The 17,506-nt window shown below is 40.6% G+C and overlaps 3 protein-coding genes across 7 annotated transcripts in view; all 3 read left to right on the plus strand.

The window, feature by feature from the left end:
• LOC115669122 (peroxisomal (S)-2-hydroxyacid oxidase GLO4-like) overlaps window positions 1-17,506 on the plus strand; it is a 57,034-nt gene that overhangs the window by 5,204 nt on the left and 34,324 nt on the right. For 3 of the 4 annotated variants that reach the window (XM_056306855.1, XM_056306854.1, XM_056306851.1), the window contains exon 13: window positions 6,454-6,741. The exons of the other annotated variant lie outside the window; for it this stretch is intronic. In XM_056306855.1, the coding sequence (XP_056162830.1) occupies window positions 6,454-6,599 (146 nt within the window). In that variant the 3' untranslated portion in view covers window positions 6,600-6,741. Of the gene's footprint in view, window positions 1-6,453; window positions 6,742-17,506 lie in introns of those variants that run through there. 4 annotated transcript variants of the gene reach the window in all.
• LOC115668463 (peroxisomal (S)-2-hydroxyacid oxidase GLO4-like) lies at window positions 1,765-5,800 on the plus strand. 2 transcript variants are annotated; one of them, XM_056306874.1, is made up of 6 exons: window positions 1,765-2,530; window positions 2,619-2,743; window positions 2,828-2,874; window positions 2,946-3,023; window positions 3,120-3,391; window positions 5,696-5,775. In XM_056306874.1, exons 1-5 carry the CDS (start codon window positions 2,388-2,390, stop codon window positions 3,246-3,248), a joined length of 522 nt encoding a protein of 173 aa, XP_056162849.1. In that variant the 5' UTR covers window positions 1,765-2,387; the 3' UTR covers window positions 3,249-3,391; window positions 5,696-5,775. The 2 variants fall into 2 exon arrangements, 1 of the variants encoding a protein (XP_056162849.1); XR_008815480.1 differs by lacking the exons at window positions 1,765-2,530; window positions 2,619-2,743; window positions 2,828-2,874; window positions 2,946-3,023; window positions 3,120-3,391 and adding an exon at window positions 5,174-5,248 and having other exon boundaries at window positions 5,696-5,800.
• LOC130136716 (lectin-like) lies at window positions 9,635-12,231 on the plus strand. The gene is made up of 3 exons (XM_056306872.1): window positions 9,635-9,897; window positions 10,034-10,152; window positions 11,801-12,231. The coding sequence occupies exons 1-3, from the start codon at window positions 9,694-9,696 to the stop codon at window positions 12,165-12,167; spliced, it is 690 nt and encodes a 229-aa protein (XP_056162847.1). The 5' UTR covers window positions 9,635-9,693; the 3' UTR covers window positions 12,168-12,231.

A 17,506-nucleotide genomic window follows, 5' to 3' on the forward strand; every position in this document is an offset into this window, starting at 1 on the left:
ATGAAATTGATCTGCGTCTTCCGACTCTAATACCTTCCAATCAACTTTGTCAAGTCTGTATCATCACGAACTCCCCTCTAAATGATGCCAAAGAACAGTTCTTCCCCACCACAAGATGGCTGGGTAAGATTAAGTACAGACATAAGTGCTTTTAGGAAGTTGTTGATAAAATGGATGCTCCTGTGGTCGTGCATTTCCTGAGAACATATTTTTGCCCCTACTGATCCTCTACTCCCCTCAGCAGGCTTGGGGCCTCTGTTTATTAGCTGGTACTTCTACGGTAGAAGTATCAGTGACTTGGCAATCTGTAGCGCGCTCAGTCCCTTGTTGGTCATTGCCTACGCGTCGGCTCCTTTCTTAACTAGTACCTCCAAGGCCTCCGTGTGCCCCGATTCGGTTGCGTAGTGTACGGCGGTGTATCCATCTTCGTCCTTTACGTTGATGTCGATTCCCTTCTCGAGCAGAGCCTTGACTGCCTCGGTGTGCCTGTTGAGCGAGGCGCGGTGCAGCGCTGTCCACCCGTGCTGGTCACAGCCGTTGATCGCGGCCCCGCTCTCGAGAAGTCGGTGGATTTGCTGTGCTTCTCCTTTCCTCGCCGCCGTGCACAATCTATCTCCTAACTTTAGGGCGTCAAAGTGCTTCGTGTGGCCGTGCTCTATCGCAAGGTCATAGGCGATCTTGCCGTACTTGTTGCGGACGTCTTTGGTGGCTCCTTTCTGCAGTAGGAGCTTCACCATATTCTCGTCCCCATAGCTCGCCGCAACGGTATACGACATGGCGGCAATCGTATTTTTTCTTTTTCTTGGTTTTGCAGTTGTTTGAGAAAGACTGAGCAGGATCTGGTGAGATTTTGGCGATGTGGTACCGGCACTGACCCGACCCTACCCGACCCATCTCTTGGGGTAAATGCTGAATATGGTCTCGGGTAGGGGTGGGGCGGGTCAAGCGCGACCCTATATGTTTCGGATCGGGTCGGGCCGGGCTTTCTTGATACCCAACCCGATCCGATCCATTGACACCTCTACTTCTACCCTCGTAGCCCAAGCCAGCAGGTCATAGCCTTTATTCCCGCATGTATTTCAATGAAATTTAATTTTTGCCTTTTATTCCAACACAAGGTTCACATTAACGAACAAACCAGGTTGAAGATTGTCCCGCAAAATCTGGTAAGAGATTCCCCAGTCATATACATTTCCCCAGAATCCGCTACAATGTAAGAGTGATTATATTGTGTATCAGACTCTGTCGGCTTATAGCACAGAAAAGACAGAAGAAAATGGAAAAGAGAGGGTTTTTTTTTTTATGATGAAAAATTTCAAATTAATACACATATAATAATTTTACTATAAATTAATATTTTGATTATTAAAAATTCTAAATTGGTATATCTGTGATAATTTTATCTTTAGTAAGTTTTCATTAAATTTTAACATTAAATTTATGAGTCGGATGCCACGTGACAATTGACGGATATACCATTTTGGGGTTTTACCCTCCGTTTGTCGTACCGATTTGTGATTTTTCGTGATATTAATCCAATTTAACGGAGGGTAAATTTGTCACAAACGTACAAATTTAGGATTTTGATGGTCAAAAAATTAGTTTGGAATAAATTTATCATAATTATATCAATTTAGAGTTTCGATAATCAAAAAATTAATTTGAAATAAATTTATAGGAGGTGTACCGGTTTGAAGTTTTTCGTGCCAAGGAGAATAACGGCGGGCAGCCTTTCATCGGACGCGATCGCTGGTAATCAGTAAATCCCCCATCCCCAACAGTAACCGAGGCATTCGACCAGAGGTTTTGCTCCGTTCGTGTGAAAACCCATGGCTCCCATTTGCTTATCCTACCCTTTGGATCGTCTCTCTTCTTTGATTCGAGTGCGCAGCGCAGAGCAACTCCCCTGCTCCGAACTTTTTTGAGCATCCGTATGGCTGAGCGTCTGCGATGCAGAAAGACCGCATTCTTTTTTTTGTCCTTCTGCCGTCATGGCTAGCGAAAAGATTATTGACCGTCATGTAGGAGTTTGTGACGAAGGTTCATGTGAGCGGTTAGGCTAGCGTGAGATTCTGAATGCCGTTGGGCTACGCGTTTTGATGTGTTCGTGTTCTGTAGTTTTGGCTATACATACGTCGAGGGATGTAGGTGCATTACGATCTCTATTCCATACTTTTCACTCTCCTGTTTAGATTTAGCGTGTGAATTCGTGTGGGCACATTTAACTTGCAATTATGCCGTTAGTTTATGGTAAATTGTTTTAGACCTTCATTTGCGTGAGTGTGTGGTCAAAAAGGCACCCTTATACGGTGTCGTTAGCTTAGCAGCACCCTTAGGAGAAATTGTTAAGCTGAGGTAATAAATGCTTAAATTTTTATTCAGGAAACATGGCCGAGGATTCTGTCCATGTGAATGAGTATCAAGAATTGGCTAGGCAAGCCCTTCCAAAAATGTGCTATGATTTTTATGCCGGGGGAGCAGAAGACCAGTGTACACTTCAAGAAAACACGGAAGCCTTTTGCAGAATAACGTAATGACTAATGAATGCTGGTCAGATTTAAATCTGCAGCAACCATATTATGTTGTTCGGTAATTCTCAACACATGTATTTCTGACAGGTTTAGGCCGAGAATCCTCATTGATGGGAGCAAAATTAGTTTGTTGACTACTCTATTGGGCTATCACGTTTCTGCCCCCGTTATGATTGGTCCAACTGCTAGGCATAAGTTAGCACATCCTGAAGGTGCGAAACCTGAATTTTTTTGGAGGAACTCTTTCGCATGTTTGCTTGTTTTGATTTTAGCGATGCAATTTTTCCATCTTCTAGGAGAGGTTGCCACCGCAAGAGCAGCTGCTGCATGTAATGTCATCATGGTAATAGATTACCAAATACTTTTAGTCTCAATTTGCTGCTATGACATACTCAATTCACCTCTTTACTCTAGATTCTTTCATATATGTCCACGTGCACTGTAGAAGAGGTCGCGTCCAGCTATGATGCCATTCGATTCTTTCAAATATATATAAGCATCTATTTGATTAAGAATCTCCAGTTTTCTTGGCTTTGTACATTCTCCATTAAGATTTAATCTCAATAATTAATGCATCTCCTTATGCAGGTATACAAGAGACGGGATATTACAGCTCGGCTAGTACAAAGAGCTGAAAGAAGTGGATCCAAAGCTATTGTTCTTACTGTTGATGTTCCCAGACTTGGCAGAAGGGAGGCAGACATAAAGAACAAGTAAAATGCTTTCCTCTACCTCTCTCGCTCACCCATCCCCATAGGGCATGGATATCATGGTCATGAACAAAGTTCGGGTACAGTTAAACTCTCTCTCTCTCTTTCTCTATGACAGAATGATAGCATCTCAGTTGAAGAATTTTGAAGGTCTACTCCCAACTCAAGTTGTCTCTGTGAGTGAATGATTTCTTTTCTACTTGAGGATCTGACAATAGCAATATAATTTTACCTATTCCATGGCCATGCATGCATGGGGAGATAACTATGTTCTTAATATCTCATCGACCAATCTCCTCTGATGGCATGGAGGCTGTTTTCATCATTATCTTCATACCCTGCTAGATGCTGCTCTCTTTTTTCGGTGTCTGTAACTCTTTTTGGCATTAGCAAGGTAGCAAAACAAAAAGAAATGCTCACTATGGTGTTGATGTTTGTGGATATGGTATTAGGCTCAGCCTATAGAAGATTTATTCCATAAGCTCTGTGCTTCTCTTATGCAAAGCTTGCCCTTGGTGCAAAGAGTATTGTATTCATTGACACTCTTTTCTTTATAACTGTTCAGTTTGATTATATCTGTGTCTGGAGGAGTTTTTTATAGTTCATTTGCTTAGAGAACATAATTTTTTACCCTTGTATCATGGGGCGAAGAAACAAAGGGTTCGGATAACGTTAGGCAACCGGAAATGTATGGTTAATACTTGACCGATGAAGACATTTTCACTGCCTAAATAACCTCTCGAGAGATATCTCAAATTTTTGTAGTTTTGTAAATGAAGAAATTAGGCATAACATCTCTCTCACTCTCTCTCCCCCCTTTTTTTTTTGACTCCGCTGCAATTTGCAGGATGAGGGTTCAAACGTAAAAGCTTTTGCTGATTCAACTGTTGATGCTTCTTTGAGTTGGAAGGTGAACCTCCATACCATCTTAAATTACTTTGTAATTAATCCTTGAAATTTATTCTGGGATGATGTTTCATCAAAAGAATCGGGTTTTCTGAATGAATGAGATGTGTGAGGCAGTGTCATCCAGCGTAGAAATAGGTTTAATAGCTATCTTGGGATGACTTTTTTCATTCAATTTTCCCTTGTGGCCGTGACCTACAAATGATAACTGGATCTTTATAATGCCTTTATTTGCTTTATTTGGTATCTTGTTGGTCATGTAACTAAATTACAATGCTGCAGGACATTGTATGGTTGAGATCTATAACAAAATTGCCGATTCTGATCAAGGGAGTTCTTACACACGAAGATGGTAAGATCTAGGATTGTATTCTCAAGGAAAAGCAGTTGAGGATTCGTCCGAAGACCGTTTTGTGTCCTACTTTGAACTATAGCTTACTTAGCATATTCATTACTTAAACCAGCATTCCAAAACCAGATCAGAGATTGAACCAAATTGCTGTCCCATACCAGTCTGAACTGATCGAAATCGGCCAAAAACTGTGGCTAAAGCCTCCTGGTTTGGTTTTAAAAACACTAGCTTAAACGAGAAGTCTTACTTTAAGATCATTTAAGACCTGGAAAAATTTGTACTATAAGGGTCCTTTTAATCTTATCCAAAAGACGAGAAGATATTACCTTGAACTTATTATCTGTCTCAAATCAATCTGTCAACCAATTTTCAGGTAGCGTGATCATAACTAGCAACTGACAAGACTGTCTGTCTTTGAGCTAATTTGGCATTGATTCTCTTAATAGAAAATTCTTTTAACCACATAAGCATACATGAGCAAAGGGATCATTGCATTTACAAGGAAAACAAAAAAAAAAGGGTCAAGGATGACGGCTTGAGAACTCATCAACTGTGCCAAAATCTGTTTTTGAAATCTCATTTGTGCTAGATTTGATGGAATTCGTTAGGGTTATTTAATAGTGCAGATTCGTGTGCGTGCTGTTGTTTTATTGTATATGAGGTGGGAACCCAACTGTATACTGAGCACCATGCCATTGCCAGTCCATCACCGTGTTATACAATACACTGACACCATAGCGAACGGTTAGGTACGATTTAATTGACATTGAAGTTCAGGATAGTGTGAAAAGCAGTAAAAATTCGTTCAGGTGCAAGAGATTTTGCAAAAACTTGGGTTTTGATTGTATATCTAGTTTGTTGAGGGTGAGCCTCTAGAATCAAACTTCAAAGATTTTTCAGTTCATCTTGAAAGGAAACAATATTATGACTCAATTGGTTTGGTAGTTCAAACACCATAGTAATTCTGTTGGGGAAGTCGTATGAGTTAGGAATTGGTGGTAAATGGGATATTGCCTGTCTTCATTTTGTCCTTCCTGGTATTAAGACCTTGTGTTCTCTGATATTGGATTGAAGCATCTTATTCATCTATTGGAATTTACTATTTTGCTTCTCAGTATTCTCAAACTGTTGTTTCTACTATTGGTTGTTGCATACACGACAACCTTATCAACAAGCTTGTATTCCCTCATTGGCAGCAATCAAGACAGTGGAAGCAGGTGCTGCTGGGATAATTGTCTCCAACCATGGAGCTCGACAGCTAGATTATACTCCAGCCACGATATCGGTTCTGGAAGAGGTGCCTATTTTTACGAACTCCTTTGTTCGGCAGTCTTAATAATAGATTCTAGATTTTGAAGCATTTGTAAACACTGGATAAGAGTAAATACACCCGGTTTTGCCCCTTCAAAATACCTTCAAAATAAAGCACAGTGGTTTTCTGTTTCCCTCTATTTTTACAAATGTATGAAATCTTGTGCTGCAACAAGTCATCTATATCAAACAGCATTTTGGTCATCACTGTTTTTTAACTTTCGTTTGTAGGTTGTTCATGCAGTCAAAGGGAAAGTCCCTGTTTTTGTTGATGGAGGAGTGTGGCGAGGAACAGATGTTTTCAAGGTATTGGCCCTTGGGGCACAAGCAGTACTGGTACAATCTTTTAATTAGTTTGGCACATTCCTGATATTTCTCGACGTGGACTATCTGCTATCTTAGTAAGGGGCATCGTAACAAACCCTTGAGGTATTTGGGTAATCATGTCATGCCAAGTTAGTAGAAACTATCTTTTTACGTTACCAAAATGCCTGATTCACAAATGAACAAGTGCCCTAGGACAAATGTTGACATTCTCCTAATAGTGGTCTTCTTACTACGGATAGGAAGGCCTGTTGTACATGGATTGGCGGCAAAAGGAAAAATTGGAGTTAGAAGGGTCACTGAGATGCTGAAGGATGAGCTCGAGCTTACGATGGCACTATCTGGATGTCCTACCATAAAGGATATTACCAGGGGCCACGTGATAACAGACCGCGAGAGATTTCGTTCCTCACTCTGAATTCACGTTGTAGCATCGATGAAGATAAGATTCATATAGGCAAATAGACGATGCCCTTGTTGTATTATTGCTTGTAGTTTGCCATGTTATGTAAATAGTGGTCGTGTTCATGATCAAAAATAAAATTATAGTCAAGTCAGAGCATGAGTAGAGATTTATGATAGTCAAAGCTGGTTTTTTCTTGGTTCATCAGTAGATGTTAGTGTTTAGTGGTCATTTTGGGCATCAAATTTGAAGCATAAAATCTTTGTAGGACATTAAATTGATTTGTCTTTGGACTCTAATACATTCCAATCAACATCGTCAAGTCAGTATCATAACGAATGCCCCTCTAAATGATGGGAAAGAACAGTTCTTCCCCACTAGAATGGAGTTTCAAGTGGATCAACAGATCTAGTAATGTTGCTGCTCATGAGCTTGCAAAATGGGCTTTTTATCATTTGGGAAATGCTTCGTCTTTCTTTTTTAATGATCTCCCACCTAGAGTAAAAAACTTAGTGTTAGCGGAGTCTTCTTTAATTTATCGTGTTGATCTAGGTTCTAACTCTTCTGTGTAATATTGTACTTTTCTGATGCAATGGAAGGTTCGATTTAGCAAAAAAAAAAAGAAGGCTGGGTAAAATTAAGTACAGACATAAGCGTTTTTCGGAAGTTATTAATAAATTGGATGCTCGTGTCGTCGTGCATGTCCTGAGAACACATCTTTGCCCCTACTCATCCTCTACTCTCCTCCTGCAGCCTCGGAGCCTCCGTCATTATTATTTTTTTGGACGGACGGGGCCTCTGTTTATTAACTGATACTTCTACCCTCGGAACCCAAGCCGCATGTACTCCAGTGAAATTTAATTTTAGCCTTTTATTCCAACACAAGGTTCAAGAACATTGACAAACCAGATCAAAGATTGTCCCGCAGAATCAGGTAAGAGATTCCCAAGTCATACACATTTCCCCAGAACCAAACTTGGAACCCAGTAGAAGAAAATGAAATGAGTGAAGTTCATCTCCCCATAATCACTATGAGTGAAGTTCATCTCCCCATAATCACTTGGCCAATGGTTGTGCATCAGTCTGCTTCTGCTCTTGTTTGCGGAATGGATCCTACAGATGCAGAAAGATACAGTGTAGTTCAGACCGTAAAAGTATCCACATAGACGTGGTGATGTTACATTACTGCACGTCAAGTCAGAATTTTTTTTATTAAAGACAACATCTTTAAGTGGAGAGAAAATGCAAAGCGTGCAATATCATTTCACAAGCTCAGACTAATCTAGCTTTAGACAAACAAGATAGCACATGTATGGTTTCAGTTTTCACGATAAAATGGACTCACTACCTCTGGGCAGTTAGATGAACCTTAATCAGATATGTGGCTCGAGCAATACCGATTTACAACATGTCAACTTTTCATCGTCCAGTTTCTGTATGATGAATAATAGATGCTGTGGTTAGAAAGTTTCTGTGGAACATTCCTCATGACTCAGGAGAAAACCCAGCTCCTACCTCTAAAACCATGGCCGTGTTTGCTATGTAAACTCAGTTGGAGGATTTTGGTCGATGCAAACAAAGTCAGGGCTAAGGTTTTGAAAGCCAGGTACTTGCAACATGGTAAATTTATGGGAGGTGACAAGAAAGATAACTAATTCGACTGTAATGGAAAACTTATTCAAGCGGGAGCTAGGAATGAGCCCCATGGTCAACCCCTTACCCTCGAGTCTTAAAGTAATTTCTAAACATCCCAGGCCTCAAAGATCTGTTTTATACAGTCCAGAATCTCTCACAAACAGATGATGCCGCCAATAGATACATGCTGGGAGAAAAATTCTGGATGATAGAAGCATTCGGGTCCGTATGCTCCAGTGGATTCATCTTATGCAAGGAGATAAAGATTCGAAAAGTTGGTCATCTTACTCGACCTCATATTTATCATACCATTGGTGATGGAAAATATACTTGACTACAGCATGATGAACATCTGGCTTATACAAGGCAACGCTACATCTTAATTAGGGTTAAAATGGCGAGCCCGATTAGCCGATGCAACAAGAGGGATACATTGTTATTGCCTGCAGCTAGAAGTGAGGAAATTGGTGAAGATTCAGGCCAAATAACGGCCGATGACGCTGATCTGTTGCAGCATCAATGCCGCTACTCGGCCCACAGCTAAACCAGTCCCTAATATGCAATCGAGCTCCATATCACTGTCCACGACAATCCGACGGATCATTCGGGCGCTCTAGAAAGGCCGGATTTCTAACACCATCCAATCAAAGGAACAACGAAAGAAAGGCGCACACACGCACACCCGAATCAGACGCAACCTACACATGCAATCCGCCGAAAATCTATCAAGCAAGAGAAAAACCCGAAATTTGTAACGAAGGCAAGTCCGAAAGCAAAAGGGAAGCCGACGAAACAAGCAGAAACCGATAAGAAATCGAAAGGGGAGAGATTTGGATTTACATGCTCGACGAAGGTGTGATTGGCGACGACCACAGTGGCCACGACGCCGCCGAGTATGGCGGCGGGACCAGTGAGCAGACTCCACTTGCGGTATATCATCTTCCCCCGCTTCTCCTTCTTCCTCCCTCTCTCTCCCTCTGCGCGATCAATCTCTCCACAAAGCTCGTTTTTTTCCAGGAAAAGGAAAAGCTGAAAAAGAAAAAGGAAATTGTAGAACCATGAACATGGGCCACATGGATCGACATTGGGCTCCCATAAGGCCCCTTTCACCATAAACATCTGTTATTTATTTTGGCAAATGAAAGAAATGGGTTATATACATAAACGGATGAAGGTTTGTTTATTCCGAAAAAAGAATTTTGTGAACAACCTTCTGGAATTGAAGGCAAACATTGTGGCTTCTCTTCAATGCATGCATGACTTTACACAAGCACAGACCATTATGTGAACTTAGTTTATGAATATTTTCAATTTTTGATCAAGAGGGTAACCCAAAGAAAATTTTCTATTAAAAAACACAGAGAAATGGCTTCACTGTCGAACCTTTACTTTTACAACTATTAATAGTGACCCCTCAGTATTGTTTGGGATAAAGAGACCTGGGTAGCTCCTCTCTCTCTCTCTCTCTCTCTCTCTCTCTCTACACGCCCTTAACAGGAGCAACATTGGCCGCCTCCTGAAATGGAAGCTGAAGCTGAGATCCATGAAGAAGCCAAAGAGATGGGCTCACAGACGCCTAAGCAAACAGTGAAGGCAAGATCAAGAAGACCTCCACACAATTACGTGGCCATTGTGAAAGATTCCGACGTGCCCATTCAAACTTTCCCTCTCGACAAGCTCTGCGATCAGCTCTACGACGGAGTGGTTCTGCAACGGGGGAAGAGAGTGAGCCTCTCTCTCTCTCTCTCTCTCTCACGATTTTCTTACCTTCATTCTGAATTGTAAAAAAAAAGGGAGATTTTTATGTGGACTTTGATATATCCTGTAATTGTAGAATGAATATGAAATTTCATCCTTGCAGAAGTACTGGGTCGACAGGCATCTGAACAAGAATTGCTTCATGGTGTTTGCGAGGGAGCTTGCAATTACATGGGGCGACTCCGACCAGTTCTGGGAATGGACGACCGTCAAAGAGTCCGGGTAAGAGGTGTCAATATTCTAAAAAAAAGAAAAGAAAAAAGAACAAAGAAACCGAGATCATCATTTCTCTCGGAAAAAATCCGCTAAAAAAGAAAAAAAAAGCATTTTATTTTCTCGTTTTTATCAAATTATCTTTATCTTGGACGACATAAAGCGAATTCACCTCTTGTGCGCGTTAAGGTCGTGGGCTGCAATGACTACTAGTTTGTTTTTAGCTCCTCGCTGCTTCATTTGAATAATTTATGTTCATCTGTACACAACCTGTGCAAAACATGAAGTGCACAAACTCTAATTGAGAAGTATGGATGTTTCAGTTCTGCTAATTGGTCAATGCACTTGTAAAAGAAAATTCTCCGGCATGTGAAGTTAACTATTTATGACAGATTGTTTATCATATAAAAGCTATTATCATTTTCGCCTTTTAACCGGATATGGAGTGTTTTGAGAGGGACACCATTCTTCTATACTTTTAGAGAGCGCCAAGACACTGTACATAGATCTGGACACATGTTTCCTTATTGCTGAATAGTTAAAGATGGCATTCTAAGCATGACCGATCGAGGTACCCGTAGGAATAGAATCTATCCACCATTTTGAGATGATCAAGGAGCCAAGATATTTACAGTTTAGAGTAATTAAGTGACTCTACACATCGTTAAAAAAGAAATGCGAAGTTGAGATGGGTGGCTGAGATGCAAATCATATGAACAATTTCAACTGTCAAGTACCTCTTCACGAGGTCTAATTCTCTTATTCCCTTCCAACTAGCCTTTCGAGCATGTAATTGTTTCTAACATTGTTGAATGATAAGGAGATCAGTTGATAAACGCACAGTCCCTCAGTTTATGCCGTTAGTAATTAGTGTTTTAGTTTGTCTATTTGTTGTTCATTGTAAAGATAAGTTTTGTACTGCACTGGATGCAGGGAGACAGCCCTTTCAGTCATAAAGGTTTTTAGGAAGCGTCCCAAGACCAATATACCTCATTGTAGAGACAATAGATTCGAGGTCCAAGTCTAGACTTACCAACATTCCTAGTTATACTCACTTTCATTTGAAAGTTCCAACAATTGAATCTATGAACCAAGTAAATACAATAATCATTCTTATCACATCAATTATGCCATTAGAGATTCTACATCGCTAACATCTTAATACGTGCATCTTAGAAGAGACTTTAATGGGAATAATGACCAGCGAAGTGTCGAACGCAAAACTTATTTCACTTGGGTGAAAATGAACTAAGCTGAGACAAATTGATTGTTAAAGTAAATTTCTTGAATCGCTTCAAGCAGGGTTATAATGAGCTATTCACAGTCTTGTTCTACCCATCGGTTCAAGTTTCTAGCTCGAACATTCTAATGTAGTATTAGAGCCATTCTGCGTATTTCAGATCCCATTTAATATTTCATTTCGTGTGTGGATCTCATTCCTTGCTATTTTATTCCACTTGCAACATAATTGTCCCTTCGTTCTGGCATGCACTTCATATGCAAATATGATCTGCACTAGGAAAATCTATTGAAGCAACTCGTGTAGCTATTTGTCTTTTCTTTCATTTCATTGTCTAATTTGATGGGGGAATGAACACATTAGCGATTCTTCTTCTGCGAAACTCCAACTCCTGACATTGAACTTCAATTTTACCAGTAATGTGGATGTTGAGGAAGCTTCACTGAGAAGTGTGTGCTGGCTGGAAATCAGTGGGAAGTTCCAAACGATCATGCTCTCTCTGAAGACCTTGTATGAAGTCTCGTTGGTGGCATTAATGACCGAGTCAAGTCGGGGTTGGAGCGTTCCTCTGAAGATCGACATTACTTTACCAGATGCATCGAAGCTGGAATGCATGGAGAATTTGCAGGATAAGCCCCGCGGAGTGTGGATAAACATTGTGATGGGGGAATTCATGACGTTGTCCCAAAATATTGGAGAAATCAAATTTTGTATAACCGAAACCAGTCCTAATTGGAAACAGGGGCTAGTCGTCAAGGGTGTTGCTTTTCGACCCAAAAATTGAAGTCGGTAGGTGAGGCTTTGGCTATTAGTTTCTTATGTTCATAAGAAAAAAAAGAAAAAAATAGCATTGATTAATGTATTGTTGTCACGACTCGCGTATGTTTGTGGGTACTGGTAAGCTTGCTTATGTTGTAACTGGTATGGTATGTTATTCTTGTTTTTCTTGAATTTATATCGAGTTTGAGCTTAAAAATGAAACTTTCTTAATTTGAATAAGTTTCTTAGTTGGAGTAGATTTCCTATTTTGGATCTAACTCTTGTCTAAATAAAAGAAATGTGATTTATTATGAAGAGTATGAAAGAGGAGCTTTTGCTTGTGAATTATATCCCGAATATTTGAAGCCATAAAAATCTTGTGGTAAGATTTTGTGAATTCCTCTGTGAGATTAAGAGATTATTTTGATAAGATTTTTTTAGAGTTAAATACTATCGAGTTATTGGGTATAATTGGGGGCTGGGAAACACTGATAGTATTTGAGTGACTCAAATATGGTCGTAATCTCCTTTATATCATTTGATCTATAAAGGAATTCGTTGCTGCTCTCTCTATGGACGTCAGTCACATCGATCGAACCATGTAAATCTTGTATTTGATTTATTTTCTTGTTCTGTTTATTTTATTGTTCGATCCATTGCTTTCACAACAATTGATATCAGAGCTAGGCTTGACAGAGTTGAAACGAATCGATGTCGACAAAAGAAGGAAAATTGAAAATTGACAGATTTGATGGGAAGTGTGACATTCTGAATTTCGATCCACCTTTGGGATAAATGAAATGTGTATATTTTTCAATACATTTGTTGTTAAATCTCGCCTGGAACTCATCATTTTCGGGATACTAACCTTTAGGGAATGGCTACCTAGGGAAATGTACGTGACCTAAGAACTCAACCATGAGTCGACCTTCGGTGACGATCGAGGTCGCCATGACTTGAGTAACCGCAGGTCGATACGCGTAAACCCTAAAAAGCCGCCCGTTAGTCAGAGATACACTAAAGTTGCATTTGAGCGAAATTGGCCGTCATTTGAATCCGAACTTGGATGTCGAATTTCTCGAAGTGTCACTACTAATTTATTTGGACGACGCCATATAAGCGTGGCCAACCTTAAGGTTTATTGGATTTGTCGGAAATTTGGAATTTGGACCGGGAGTGGAAAATGATCGTTTTACCCTTGGGATTATTTGAATTCATTTGAAAGGTTGGAGGTCAATTTGGACTTTTGAACTTTCTCTCCTTTGGCCGAAATTCTTGGACAAGTATGTTCCTCCCTATCTTGCTTATTTATTTTGGTTGCCATTTGTAATTTTGCGGAAATTCAAGTGAGAAAAATTAGGAACCCTTGGATCTTAGCTTGGGGAAGAGGATAGATTTTGAGCCATTGGATGTGTGAGTGGGGTGGGTGATGGGGTTTTTAGTGGGGAAAAATCTGATTCGCTCTCTCTCTCTCTCTCTCTCATTCTCCTCTTGTTCTCTCTCTCTCTCCCTTATCTCTCTCGGCCGGCTCATCCTCCTCCCCCTTGCGTGAGCAGCTGCTTGCTCCACCTTAGCCGGCCACCGTCTCAGCCCGTCTTCGCCGGAAACCGCCACTCACCGCCGGAGACCGCCGCTGCCCACCGCACCACCATTTCTTTCATTTCTTACTCGGTTTGCTTGGGTTTTTCCAAGTAAGTGGCTTCCTAACCCTTGACTAGGCTAAGAGGTGACTAATATACATTTTAGGGATGGTTTAAGGGCTGTGGATAGTTGGTTTAGTGGCTGGTTGTGCTTGGTTTGCTTGGTGGTGCTTGTTGGTTGATTTCTGGTAAGGTTGCTGCTGCGTCGCTGGATTTTGGTATTTTTTCTGTGACTTGTGTGGGCCGAATTTGAGGAATTATTCCTCATGAAAGTTGTTCAAAACATCTTGGAATATAACATAATTTAATTTGGAAATTTTTGGAAGTCATTTGAGGCCATTCGGAAGTCCATCTTTGGATCGAAATAAGTCTGCCGGAAATACTGCTCCTCCGACCTTCGGGTCTGTTCAAATTTTTATAAATTTTTCCAGACCTTATTTCAAAATACTTCCTTCACGAAACTTGTTGGGGACATTTGTGGTTATAACATATAAAAATTTCAAAGCTTTATAAGGATATTTGGTTACTGTTTGAAATACATTTTGAAAGCCGGATGGCCTATCCGAATAAAATATTTTACGTCCGACTTTGGATGACAAAAAGAGGTGAGTTCTAGGCAGAACTGGGTTTTCAGTTCTCCATGAAAAATGTTCATCAGGATGTCTTCTAGGACATATCCAAAATTCATAATTTTTGGAGTTGAATTACTATTTATTTTAAAAGGAATCCCCGAACTGTGCGTTGGCCTAGAATTGCTCCGAATCTGTGTATTCGGTTTTCCCTTGTTTCTTGTGGCTGAGTTGTGGTGCTTGGTGGCTGAGTTGATTGTGGTGATACTTGGTGGCTGAGTTGAATGTTGTGATGTGTGGATTTATGCCATTGAGTGTATAGCTTGAATCGTGGTTTGAAAGGTATTGGAATGATTGGGTGATATGGTTGAGCTACATTACTGCCCTTGTGAATGGATTGGTTGGGCTGAGTTGTTGATTTGGAATTGAGCATGTTTGTGTGTGATTAGGGCATGTGGATGTTGTGTGAAGGGAATGAGACGTGTATCGCGTATGATCGATCGGCCCTGAGGCGTGTTGACGCGGGGAAAATGCATGAAATTAAATGAGGATGTACGTTTGATTCTATAGTCATTGAGGCGTGTTTACGCGAGGAATTGGATTTGTCTTGAGGCGTGTTACGCGAGACAATGCCCGGATAAATCGGAGCACTGCCGACTTGATGCGTCTTTACGCGAGTCGTGCCGTAGACTTGATGCATGTTATGCGAGTCGTACGATGAGGTGGGCCTGAGGCATGTTATGCTGGTCGGTATTGATCGGGGTGGACACATGTGGGTGTCGAAAGTTGGAAGATGTGAGCATATGTAGAGATTGAGATTGGAATAGGTTGGAATATTATTATGGATGCATGTGTAGGAAATTGGTTGTATCTTGGAGTGCATGTGCATTGAGAAGTTGGCTATGTTATTGCGATTCGACTAACGTGCAGGGTTGAATACATATGCCGAGGTAAGGCTAAGTGCCTTTAAACGTTATTGCGTGTGATTGAGTATGTTTGGTGTTTACTCTTGTCTGGAGGTACGCGTTAGCCTATGTGGGGTTTAGGATGCTTGCTTATTGAGACTTGTTCTCATGGTTATTATATAATCATTTAAGACCCTCGACCCCGACCATGAGCAATCCACCAGAGCATTTTGGGATACCCATGGATGTGGACCAGTGGATCCGGAGACGCCGCCATTGCACCGCGGAGACTCGTGATAGATCTAGTTACCCCGTCTTTTGAGTGCTTCTTTTGGTAGAGAAGCTAGGCTAACCAACCACCGATTCTTTTTGTGGTGCGTGGTTCTAGTATAGTGGCCTCTAGCATGGCTTGTAATTATGCATTTGTATTTGACGATGTGTTCATAAAAGTGCTTTGTTGATGTGATTCCACTGTCTCCTTACTACCCGTTTAATTGTACGATTGTATGGAGAGTTCGATTTGCTTCCGCTTGTTTTGCTCTTTTATTTGTTTGTGTGGGTCAGCGACGAGTCCTGGAATGTCGCATTCGAAATATGACCACAGAGGGGTGTCGCGGGCTCGGTGGGGTCCGAGGCTTGACAGGAAGTGATTTAGTTTATGGAAGATACAGAGTGAGAATTCTCTGTACCAAAGGAAACTGCACTTAACCCTATTTGGGGAGAAGCCAGAGTCGATGAAGTAAGCTGAATGCGAATTGCTGAGTAGATAAGCGTTGGGTGTTATTTGGTTGACATTAGCTCGTAACGTTTCGTTTAATATCGTGAAAGAGAACAACACTGCGGGTTTGATGAAAGCCCCGTCGGATATGTGCGAGAAGCCCTTTGCAATCAACAAGATCTACTTGATGCGATGTCTGTTTAACTTAAAGATGGGTAAGGGTGTGTCAATTGCTGAATATATCAATGAATTCAATGTGATTATTATTCAATTGAGTTCAATTGATATTGACTTTAAAGATAAAGTATGTGTCTCGTTGCCCGATAGTTAAAATACTACAGTTACCACTGTTAGTAATTCTTATGGGTTAACAAGTTTGATGTTTGATGGGGTTCATGATTTGATTCTTAGTGAGGACATCTGTAGAAGAGAATTTGGTGAACTTATCTTTACTGCTTTAGTAGATGAAAGTAGAGGAATAACTAGTAATCGTGTTAGCAGGAGTAGTATAAGCTTGAATAGACAAAGTCAGGCTGGGACTAGTGGTGCTATCTGTTGGAGTTGTGGCAGGAGGGAGCATTTTAGAAGGAAATGCCTTAAGCTAAAAAATGAGAAGGGTAAGGAAATTAGAGTTGAGTATGTTCATGATATTGCTACAATAGTTGATGGTAATTCGGATGTTGATGATTATGTCTTGTTTGTCACTGCTGATTCGTCGTTTGACGGATGGATTATGGATTATGGTTGTTCATTTTACGTTACACTAAATAGGAATTTGTTTACTACTTATCAATGCATGGATAATAGCAAACTGCAGTTGGAAAACAACTCTGAGTGTAATGTTGTGGGTGTTGATGATGTTAGAATCAGAATGCATGATGGTATTGTGATGACATTGACTTGACTGAGGCATGTTCTAGAGTTGAAGAACCTGATTTCCTTGAGTGCTTGGAATTTAACTAGGTGTTAGTATACTTTAGAAAGTGGAATTCTAAAGGTTGTTAGAGGTACCATAGTGATAATGAAAGGAATCAAGCATAGTGGCTTGTATAAACTTAAAGGTGAGACGATAGATTTCACCTCAGAGATGTCGGATGCATCTATTCAAGAGTCTAAATTGTGGCATATGCATTTGGGGCACATTAGCAAGAGAAGCTTGAAAATTCTAAGTATAAGGAATTTGATGTGTGGTTATGTTACTAACGAACTGAATGTATGCAAGTGTTATGACTTAAATCAACGATGCAAAGTGAAGTTCAGTATCGTTGTCAAAGAAACTACGGAGACTGTAAAATTAATTCATTTGGATGTTCGCAGGTTATTGTGGTTTCCTTCGAGGAAGAGTGCTAGATTTATGATAACAGTTGTGGATGACTACTCGAAGAAGGCTTGGGTGTTTCTGCTGAGGTACAAGTTTGATGCTATTGTTAGGACTAGGCAATGGAGAGCTTTGATTAAAAGGGAGACTGGTAAAACAATCAAGCATGTGTGGACTGATAGTAGCATTGAGTTATGCTCAAAACTGTTAAACG

Source organism: Syzygium oleosum, unplaced genomic scaffold, assembly GCF_021117445.2.
Source record: "Syzygium oleosum isolate NSW1041296 unplaced genomic scaffold, Sole_v2.1 Sole_v2.48, whole genome shotgun sequence".
NCBI classification, from domain to species: domain Eukaryota; kingdom Viridiplantae; phylum Streptophyta; class Magnoliopsida; order Myrtales; family Myrtaceae; genus Syzygium; species Syzygium oleosum.

Bases quoted from the DNA above. Each gene is read 5' to 3' on its own strand.
- LOC115668463 (XM_056306874.1), top strand. From the start codon at position 2,388: ATGGCCGAGGATTCTGTCCATGTGAATGAGTATCAAGAATTGGCTAGG. The intron at 2,531-2,618 runs GTAATGACTAAT...TATTTCTGACAG, and splicing joins GAAGCCTTTTGCAGAATAAC to GTTTAGGCCGAGAATCCTCA. The intron at 2,744-2,827 runs GTGCGAAACCTG...TCCATCTTCTAG, and splicing joins TAAGTTAGCACATCCTGAAG to GAGAGGTTGCCACCGCAAGA.
- LOC130136716 (XM_056306872.1), top strand. From the start codon at position 9,694: ATGGAAGCTGAAGCTGAGATCCATGAAGAAGCCAAAGAGATGGGCTCA. The intron at 9,898-10,033 runs GTGAGCCTCTCT...TCATCCTTGCAG, and splicing joins TTCTGCAACGGGGGAAGAGA to AAGTACTGGGTCGACAGGCA. The intron at 10,153-11,800 runs GTAAGAGGTGTC...CAATTTTACCAG, and splicing joins ACGACCGTCAAAGAGTCCGG to TAATGTGGATGTTGAGGAAG.